This window comes from Neoarius graeffei, chromosome 23 (genome assembly GCF_027579695.1).
Source record: "Neoarius graeffei isolate fNeoGra1 chromosome 23, fNeoGra1.pri, whole genome shotgun sequence".
Lineage (NCBI taxonomy): Eukaryota > Metazoa > Chordata > Actinopteri > Siluriformes > Ariidae > Neoarius > Neoarius graeffei.
The window spans coordinates 29,780,961-29,791,789 of record NC_083591.1 but is presented as its reverse complement, the minus strand read 5'-3'; the positions used below and the strand labels follow the sequence as shown (position 1 = coordinate 29,791,789).

General features: G+C 41.3%; 1 protein-coding gene across 1 annotated transcript in view; it reads left to right on the top strand.

Annotated features, from left to right (window-relative positions):
- ece2a (endothelin converting enzyme 2a) overlaps positions 1-10,829 on the top strand; it is a 270,914-nt gene extending 260,085 nt beyond the window's left edge. Inside the window, exon 3 of the mRNA XM_060906041.1 lies at positions 9,726-10,829. Coding sequence (XP_060762024.1) covers positions 9,726-10,013 — 288 coding nt within the window. The 3' untranslated portion in view covers positions 10,014-10,829. The remainder of the gene's footprint in view (positions 1-9,725) is intronic.

Here is a 10,829-nt window from a genome sequence, read left to right as displayed (position 1 = left end):
CTTTCTGATATTGCTCCACTATTTGTCGGCGCAGAATTAGGGGGATTGGTGATCCTCTTCCCATCTTTACTCCTGAGAGCTGCTGCCACTCCAAGATGCTCTTTTTATACCCAGTCATGTTAATGACCTATTGCCAATTGACCTAATGAGTTGCAGTTTGGTCCTCCAGCTGTTCCTTTTTTGTACCTTTAACTTTTCCAGCCTCTTATTGCCCCTGTCCCAACTTTTTTGAGATGTGTTGCTGTCATGAAATTTCAAATGAGCCAATATTTGGCATGAAATTTCAAAATGTCTCACTTTCGACATTTGATATGTTGTCTATGTTCTATTGTGAATACAATATCAGTTTTTGAAATTTGTAAATTATTGCATTCTGTTTTTATTTACAATTTGTACTTTGTCGCAACTTTTTTGGAATCAGGGTTGTGTATATATATATGTGTGTGTGTGTGTATATATATATATATATACACATACACACACGCACACGTATATACACACACACACACTATATATATGTGTATATATATATATATATATATATATATATATATATATATATATATATATATGTGTATATATATGTGTGTGTGTGTGTGTATATATATATATATATATATATATATATATATATATATATACACACACACACATATATGTGTGTGTGAACTATCTGACGTTAGCATGCTGGGCTACATCGTACCTGTGCAGAACTAAAAAAAAAAAAAATCGGCACAAATGCACATTGCAACACTACAAATGTAAGAATGGGTAACTGCAAGTTTTCTGAGAGCTGGCAAGTTTTGCCGGTGTTGTGGAGTTGCCCCAAGGCGTGAATGATGGCAAATATCGTGTGTGTGTACAGTATCTGCATGACAATGCATTTGTCTTTCTTGGTGTCTGTGTATATGTGTGTCTGTCTGTGTGTTTCTGTGTGTGTGTATGTAGATGTATGTGTTCGAACAGATGTGTGTGAGAACATAGTTGCTCTTACTTATTTGTGTGTGGCACACTCGCACAAGACTTCCTGGCTTGATAACTGTCTTACTACCATGTTTTATCTTCATATTTGAGCATGTGTGTGTATGGATGTCTCTGTCACTCAACCGTTCTTTGCAGCAGGATGCAACTGGTTTCCTCTGTGCTGTCCTTGCTGTACGTGTGTGTGGTTGCATGTATTTGAGTGATGGCGTGTACATGCTTATGCCAGGAGGAGAGACATAAGAAGACAAAGGAGGAGGGTGTTCTGAACTTTTTTTTGTGACCAATGATTTTTAAACAGTTTTACTCCATCTAATATCCAATGCAGCAAAGTCAGTGGACTTCTGTTCCCTTTTCTTTTGCTGAGTTGTACATCCACATCCCTTCTGTTACACGTAGAAGGTATCGGTTTAATTTTTCACATTTACAGTATGTGGCAAAAACAGAATAACTGCATTGTTTTAGCACTGCAGCTTGAATAAAATGCTGCGCATTGAACCTGTCTGGGTTTGGTTTTAATTGATTTGTACAGTATGAGCTACAGGACCTTGCCACAGGGGTGCCACTAGAGATTTCGAGCCCTATGAAAGAATATAATATCAGCAGTTACTTGCTTGCTTCTGGCAATTATTTGGCAACATACTCACAATGTAACATGCATATTAACAGTTGGATTTTAAAATAATTTATATAAATAATAAACATCTAGTTATTATTAGCTCATCCAGCCGACAGGCGATGAGCTTATGCCACCATGTGTTGTTTGTCCAGCGTTGTCCACGCTTCACAAAAATCACTACTCTCTTAATTCTTCACCAATTTTTATTCTTTTTGGCAGGAAGGTGGGTCTGCCTGGGGTGCATAAGGCTTCTATCCATCTCATCTCCTCTCATTATCTCTAGCCGCTTTATCCTGTTCTAGAGGGTCGCAGGCAAGCTGGAGCCTGTCCCAGCTGACTACGGGCGAAAGGCGGGGTACACCCTGGACAAGTCGCCAGGTCATCACAGGGCTGACACATAGACACAGACAACCATTCACACTCACATTCACACCTACGGTCAATTTAGAGTCACCAGTTAACCTAACCTGCATGTCTTTGGACTGTGGGGGAAACCGGAGCACCCGGAGGAAACCCATGCGGACACGGGGAGAACATGCAAACGCCGCACAGAAAGGCCCTCGCCGGCCACGGGGCTCGAACCCGGACCTTCTTGCTGTGAGGCGACAGTGCTAACCACTACACCACCGTGCCACCCCGGCTTCTATCCAGATTTGCATAATTGTAATTAATAATGAAGATATGGAGTAATTAAGCCCTAATGAGCAGTTTCCACACAAATTGCTGCTTCTCCCTCAGTCCTTCACCGATTTTGATTCTTTCTGACATGAAGGTAGGGGTCCCTAGGGTGCTTGTAACTTCTACCCAGATCTGCTTAATTACAATTATTAATGAAATTATGGATTAATTAACCCTTAATGAGCAGTTCAACAAAAATTGCTTCTTCTCGGTGAATTCCTCGCTGTTTTGGATTCTTTCTGGCAAATAGGTACAGTAGGTATTCCTAGGGTGGATATAGCTTCTATATATAGCTTTTTTTATAGTGTATATAACTTGCAACATTTATTGCACAAGGTGGCCCACTTTAGATCGTTCCTTCTGGACTAGATGGGGCCGGAGTGAGCTAGGCCGTCATTGACGGTCTCGTTTACTCCTGTGGTGTCAAATAGGATCTGAAAAATGTACCATGAAGTCTGGAAATTTGAGTATGGAAGAATTATGGAATTTTGAAATGGAAAATGTGTAGGAACTCTGACCATGTCTTTATGGACCTCGTTTGTGACCAACAGACCTGTTTGATGTCTGGTTATTAGTACACAAGTGGTTTCTTTCTTTTTCAAGACATTCCAGAGTCTTGTATTGTCTATGCCCAGTCCTTGTCCAGTAGCGGTGATCGATATTCTTTCTTTTCTCAGCTTCAAAATGGCTTGATGTTCTTCTATAGAGAGCTCTATGGTCTTCATGTTGGTTTATCCTTTTTTACAACAAATGCATTCTTCACAGGTGAAATCCAGGGCTCAAACCAAGAGTAGACATTCAGAACTATTAATTGTTTAAAGGAACAGTCCACCGTATTTCCATAATGAAATATGCTCTTATCTGAATTGAGACGAGCTGCTCCGTACCTCTCCGAGCTTTGCGCGACCTCCCAGTCAGTCAGACGCAGTCAGACGCGCTGTCACTGCTGTTAGCAATGTAGCTAGGCTCAGCATGGCCAGCGGTATTTTTTGGGGCTGTAGTTAGATGCAACCAAACTCTTCCGCGTTTTTCCTGTTTACATAGGTTTATATGACCAGTGATATGAAACAAGTTCAGTTACACAAATTGAAACGTAGCGATTTTCTATGCTATGGAAAGTCCGCACTATAATGACAGGCGTACTAACACCTTCTGCGCGCTTCGGCAGCGCGTTGATATCTGAGCTCCGTATCAATGCGCTGCCGAAGCGCGCAGAAGATGTTAGTACGCCTGTCATTATAGTGCGGACTTTCCATAGCATAGAAAATCGCTACGTTTCAATTTGTGTAACTGAACTTGTTTCATATCACTGGTCATATAAACCTATGTAAACAGGAAAAACGCGGAAGAGTTTGGTTGCATCTAACTACAGCCCCAAAAAATACCGCTGGCCATGCTGAGCCTAGCTACATTGCTAACAGGAGTGACAGCGCGTCTGACTGCGTCTGACTGACTGGGAGGTCGCGCAAAGCTCGGAGAGGTACGGAGCAGCTCGTCTCAATTCAGATAAGAGCACATTTCATTATGGAAATATGGTGGACTGTTCCTTTAAACAAGCAGTCTAACAGGACAACAGCTTGGCAACAAGAAGCAAGTCACGTGTTGCAAGATTTTTGATGGTTGGGTTAAAAATATTTGGGCTCAGACAAAAAGTGCCCTGATCCAAGTTTAATGCATCTAGATGTAAATGAAAACTGAACTTCTGATCTATCATCAAATATTCATCTTTTGATCTCAAACCCAAATGACAACAGTCTATAGCCAAAAGCAAAAGAATTAATAATAATAATTATAATAATTTATTTCTTAAAAACGCATATTCACAGAAATCTCAATGTTTTTACAGTAAGAATCATAAAAAATACTCAAAAAAATGATACGAATAACTAATAAAAAATAATCATGGTGATTAATCACTTAAACAAAAATGTCTTTAACTTAGATTTAAAACTATCTATTGAAGGAGAGTCTTTAAGCTCAGCAGGGAGAGCATTCCAGAGCTTTGGTGCTATTACAGAGAAAGCACGATCTCCATAAGTTTTTGTATATGTGCACGGAACAGCCAAGAGATTCTTCATAGTGGACCTCAGACATCAAGTTGTAGAGTAATCGTTCAGGAGACAAGCTAGGTATTGAGGTGCAAGGCCATTACGTATTTTATACGTCAGTAACAGGATCTTGTAAATTATTCGATCTTGAACTGGAAGCCAGTGTGACGATCTCAGAATATCTTGGATATTATCATCAGGCTTTGGTCTTGCAACAACTCTGGCAGCAGCATTCAGGACCCGTTGAAGCTTGTTGATCTCATAAGCAGGTAAGCCATACTACAGCCTGTTACAGTGGTCCACTCTAGAGGTGACAAAAGCATGGACCAACTTTTCAGCTTGGTCTTGATCCAGATATCGTCGAATCTTAGCAATGTTACTCAAAGCCATAAAAGACGCTTTGCAACAATTAGTAATCTGACCCTTTAGAGATAGATTATGATCGAAGAGAACACCAAGGTTGCGAGCCTCAGGCTTGGGTGCTATAATTTTATCGCCGACAGCAATTCCAGGTAAGTTTGAGAGTGACCGGGCAAACTTTGAGTGAATATGCAAGAGTTCAGTTTTGCAATCATTCAAAACAAGCTTGTTGGCAGGACACCAGGACTTGATATCACGTATGCAGTTCTCAAGAGTAGATTGTGCAGAGTCTTGCTGATGCTTCTGGATAACACAATACAGTTGTGTATCATCAGCATACGTCATAGACGATATTCCATAAGATGTAAATATGTCTTCCAATGGTGCAACATAAAGGCAGAATAAGACTGGTCCAAGAACAGAACCCTGTGGGACGCCAGATTCCAGTAGATAGTTGGGTGATAAGAAACTATCAATCTTGACGCACTGAGTCCGGTTGTTAAGATAAGAATGAAACCAAGAGATAACAGTGCCAGAGAACCCAAAACGCTTTTCAAGATTTTGGAGAAGTACACAATGATCGATCGTATCAAATGCAGCTGAAAAGTCTAGCAAAATCAGGAATGCCTCATTGCCTTCATCCAGAATTCTAAGAAGATCTTTTTGTACGCAGAGTAGTGCAGTCTCGGTACTATGACAAGAATGATAAGCAGATTGAAATTCAGGGTACAGATTATTCTCATACAGATAGGACAGCAGTTGAGGAAGAACAGCGTGTTCAAGAACTTTCGAAAGAAAACGTAAATTGGAGATAGGTCTATAGTTATTCAGTATGTTAGCGTCCAATTTTGGCTTCTTAATGCAGGGAGTAACCAAAGCAGACTTGAAGGCACTAGGAACAGATCCAGAGGCCAGAGAACTGTTGATGATAGACATTATAATAGGAAGCAATACATCAGTGCATTCCTTTAACAACACGGTAGGCACAGGATCCAAACTACAGGATTTAGAAGGCGATCTCATGACAATTGAGCGAATTTCATCAGCGTCTGGCAAGATAAATTCCGTCAAGTGTACAGAACATGTGTTTTCAGGAAGAGCAAATAGATGTTCAGAGTCAGTAGTGGATGATCGAAGATTGCCAACTTTGCTTTTAAAATGGTCACCAAAAGCAACTGGCAAATCAGACTTATCAATGTCAGTCGGTAGAATCGTGGCCTTTCTTTCGTAGACAAGCATGTCGACTTCTCTGAATAAAGCTTTTTGGTCAAGATCTTTCAACTTATGATAAGTAGACTTGGCATTCTTGAGTAGCTGTTGGTAAATTGCATAGTATTCACGATATATTTGGCGATCTACTTCCAAACGAGTCAAACGCCATTTTCTCTCCAAACGACGTTTAATGAGCTTGGCATTCCTTAGTGAGTCATCGAACCAAGGAGCATGAGGGTGTAACGTTACATAGCGCGTATGTTGAGGTGCATGCTGTTCAAGAAGATCACATAAAACAGTGTCAAATTGTTCCGTTAGTAATGAAAGGTCAGCAAAAGGTTCACGAGCCAAAGACGAACAGATCACTGATTCCCTAAATTCATCCAGATTGATGCTACGTAGGTTACGGCAAGTCACCAGAACTCTAGTCAGGCGTGGTCTAGGCAAGGTAACACGACGAGATCAAGGCGTGATCCGATGGTAAACCAAAGGCGACATTAGGCTTGATGACCAATCCGCCAACTGATTTAGTAATAATTAAGTCGAGTAGATGCCCACATACATGTGTAGGATCTTGTACATGTTGGATCAGCCCAAAAGATGAGAGGAGATCAGCGAAAGCAGAAGCATCAAAATTACTAGAAATAGCATCTAATTGAAAATTAAAGTCACCAGCAATTATAAGATTATGGGTAGGAATCGAAACAGTCTCCAGAAACATCGAGAACTTGTCAAAAAATTGGGAAACAGACAAGTTATCTTTCCTTGACGGAGAAGGACGATAGACAACAATAATACGAAAATGAGTAGATCCAGATTCGACTCGTAGATCCAAGTGCTCAAACGACTTAAATACAGATGTAGTGTTCCTTTTGACAGAGTAACCTTTTCTCAGTATAGCACATACGCCACCACCCCTTGAGGACCTTGACTGTTGAAATACTTGATGATCCGTCAAACTGTTCGTAATGTCTGCTATAATGGGTGAATCACAGACATCATCTTTAAGCCAGGATTCTGTTATAAGCATGATGTCAACATTCTCAGAAAGTACAGTATCACACACAGCCGTAGTTTTTTTAGTCAGTGAGCGAGCGTTCCATAAAGCAAGATGAGAATCAACATTTTGAAAAGAAGCTTGATTTTGACTAACATTTATGTTAATCAAAGTTCTTTCACGAACGGAATTGGCATGTCTCTGTGTGCAGCGTTGCGTAACAATAGATTGAATTTTTAAGTTCGAGGAAGACCTTTCTTTTACTTTCTTACCAGCTCTGTTTCCTCTATAACGTGACTTGAGTTCAGGAAAAGCTACTTGAGAAAAATAGCAACACTGGTATTTCCGTTGGAGCGAAGTAGGGCCAGTAAAACGACGACACAAACCACTCAAATCTGGCATGATGTTGTACAGGACCAAAACAAAACAACCCAGCGAGTAAAAATGAAAGAATTCAGGAGTTGGCAGATTTAACAGCTCTTACACACACAAAAACTAACCGTGGAATAGCTAGACAGTTAGTCAGCCAGGACAAATAAGATATAAACTAAATTAAAAAATAAACAAACGGAAACAAATTGCTGAGGTAAATAATACGTGCTGCCACGGTCCGGCGCATACAATTGGCCCTGCTGTTCCAGTACTTTCAGAGGAGATTGTAAATATTTCCAGTATTGTGGTAATTGGGTTAAATGATGCCGATGTGCACTCACCGGCCACTTTAATAGGAACTTGTTCTTGATTTAATGCCGCTTTTCCACTACCAACGCGGCTGAGTTGGGCTGAGCCGTGCCGTGCTGAGTTGGGCTGAGTCGAGCTGAGTGGGGCTGTTGGAGTTGCATTTTGACTACAACCGCGCTGAACCGTGCTGGCTGGAAGTGGGTGGACACATTGGGTGGAGTTAGCGAAAGTGGGTGGACGTCACGTGATGTCGTTAGGCGGCGCAAACAGTGACATCAGCGACCTTTTAAGCGGTAGTCTCACGACCCGGATAGTAAACAATAAACATGGAGGACATGGAGTCGTTAGTGTTGCTGGTCTTGGTGCTGTGGCTTGTTGTCACCGACAACGCCAACAGATACTGGCAAGAGCGTATAGATGAGGCGAGGCGCATAAGGCTTCAGAAATTCTCGTAATTCGTAATTCTTCTTTGTCCGGGTTTACGGTGTTTACAGATCCCAGCGTGCTCGCGGGGCGTGTGGGCATGTGAGGACACTCCTCCTCACCAATCAGTGCACAGGGGAGTGTCTCCTCACGCCCCTAGCCCCACTCGGCTCGGTTTGGCTCGCTTCAGCCCCACTCCAAAACCGTGCGAGTTTTGGGTGCTGAGTAGGGCTGAAGCGAGCTGAGTCGTGCTGCTCTGAGGTAGTCGAAACGCAAGCCGTGTCGGGCTGAAGTGAGCTGAAAAAGGGTAGTGGAAAAGGGCCATAAGATTCCTAGTCTTGGCTGACAGGAGTGGAACCCAATGTGGTCTTCTGCTGTTGCATGCTGAGATGCTTTTCTGCTCACTATGGTTGTAAAGAGTTCCTTCCTGGCAGCTCAAACCAATCTGGCCATTTTCCTCTGACCTCTCTTATCAAGACGCTTCCACCCACAGAACTGTCGCTCACTCAGTGTTTTTGTTTTTTGCACCACTCTGTGTGAACTCTAGAGACTGTTGTGTGTGAAAACCCCAGGAGATGAACAATTTCTGAAATACTCTAACCAGTCTGTCTGGCACCAACACCCATGCCACAGTGAAAGTCACAGAGATCAAAATTTTTCCCATTCTGATGTTTGAAGTGAACATTAACTGAAGCTTTTGATTTGTATCTGCGTGATTTTATACATTGTGCTGCTGTCAAGGGATCGGCTGATTAGATAACTGCATAAAACAGATGTATGGGTGTTCCTAATAAAGTGGCCAGTGAATATATGTTGCTTTCTAAAGGGAGAAATGATCTATTGGGGTTTCAAGCAGAATAGTTAATCTTACTGTTCCAGTCAGATTCAGCCTCTCCTGCCTTTACTTTTAAATATCTTATAGAGAAGTTGGAAGTCAAATGTCCCCCGTCCCCCCCGTTCTGTAGGTAAATACATTAACCTTGAGTATCATGGTCCATTATAACTACAAAGAATGATTAATAGTGCACTTCCTTACTTGCTAATTACACTTGTGGTTTGAAGAACTCCTTTAATCCTTTTTGATTTCACAGCAGAGCCTCCCACAGCAGACATGGAATATCTACTGACCTAAAAAAAAAAAAAACCTGAACAATTATTATTGTTTTTGTAAGCATGCAGGAACATTCTGGACATTATTTTAATTGGAATCCAGGTTTTGACACCTGGCATTCTTCCTTTTTCACCAGAGGATAAGAATTGCTCTATTTCAGTCTCGTGCTATTTTTCACCTCACTTTCTCTTACTATTGCACACACTCATCATCCCTAACCTCACCCAGTAGTGTCTTATGTGTCCCTCAGGGCAGATGCTTAGATGATTCATAGCTTGTTGTCGCATGACACACATGCAATCATGAATTTTTCTCAAGCTGATTACATTCCTTGTTCTTGAGTATGATTTTGATTAAACATCTCCAACTGTGCTAATAGCTCATTCTGTATCTATTATATAGAGCCAAGAACAGTAGTGATTAGTTTTCTTGTATAGGTTTTCTGATTCCTTTTATTTTCTGTCTGTCTGTCTGTCTGTCTGTCTGTCTGTCTGTGCATCTGCCTATCGTGTGTGTGTGTGTGTGTGTGTGTAAAGTATAGGTTGGTGTACAGTATATCTGCAGAGAAATATTTCTGATTTTTCTCAAATTTTTCCATCTCATGTTTATCTACAGATCAGTCGTGTCCTGAAGCCTGGAGGTCGTTTTGTGTCTGTCACCTTTGCACAACCACATTTCCGGAAGAAACTGTACGCTCGCCAAGAGTACGGCTGGTCCATCAAGCACTATCACTACGGTGACAGCTTCCACTACTTTCTTTACGTCCTCACCAAAGGGGAGGAGCTTAGCCCAGAAGATGCTGCATTGGAGAGGAGGGTGTGTTCCCAGACAGAGGACCTGCCCACTGTGGTCACATTTCAGGAAGTTGAAAACGAGGACTTCCTCAAAAGCATTGGCCTATAAAAAAAAGATTAAGCCTATAAAGCATTGAGCTCAGCCAAAGGAAGCAAAGACTTCTGTTTTTCTGACAGTTACTTCTATTTGTTTTCAATGTTTTTACTAGGGATTCATTGTGGTAAAGGGATATGGAACATCATGAATTTGTTTATCTCTTAATTTTTTGCTAATATTTGATTATAAAATTCTTAGGTCTTTGAAATCCGATTGTGATTTCAGATTTGTGGAAATGCAATGTATAAGGTCATGTGAAATATTATTAGCTTTGTATGTGAAGTTGAGGCATAATTTTCTGGCATTCATAATACACTGCCTGGCCAGAATAAAAATCGCACACATTAACATTTCATTGGCCTGCCTTTAGCTTTGATTATGGAACGCATTCACTATGGCATTGTTGCGACAGCCTTATGCAACTTCACAACATTTAATGGAAATGATGATGTGAGAGTTGATCCACTCTCTAAAGACTTCTCCAGCACATCCCAAAGACTTTCAGTGGGGTTAAGGTCAGGACTCTGTGGTGGCCAATCCATGGGTGAAAATGATTCCTCATGCATCCTGGACCACTATTTCACAATTTGAACCCGATGAATCGTGGCATTGTTGTCCTGGAATATACCTGTGCCATCAGGGAAGAAAAAAAATCCCTTTGATGGGATAACCTGCTAATTCAGGTAGTCAACTGATTTCATTTTATTGCCATATAACGTTGCTGAGCCTCAACCTGACCAGTTGAAGCAACTCCAGATCATAACACGGCCTCCAGAGGCTTGTACAGTGGCCACTGTGTATGATGGGTGCATCGCTTCATGTACTTAC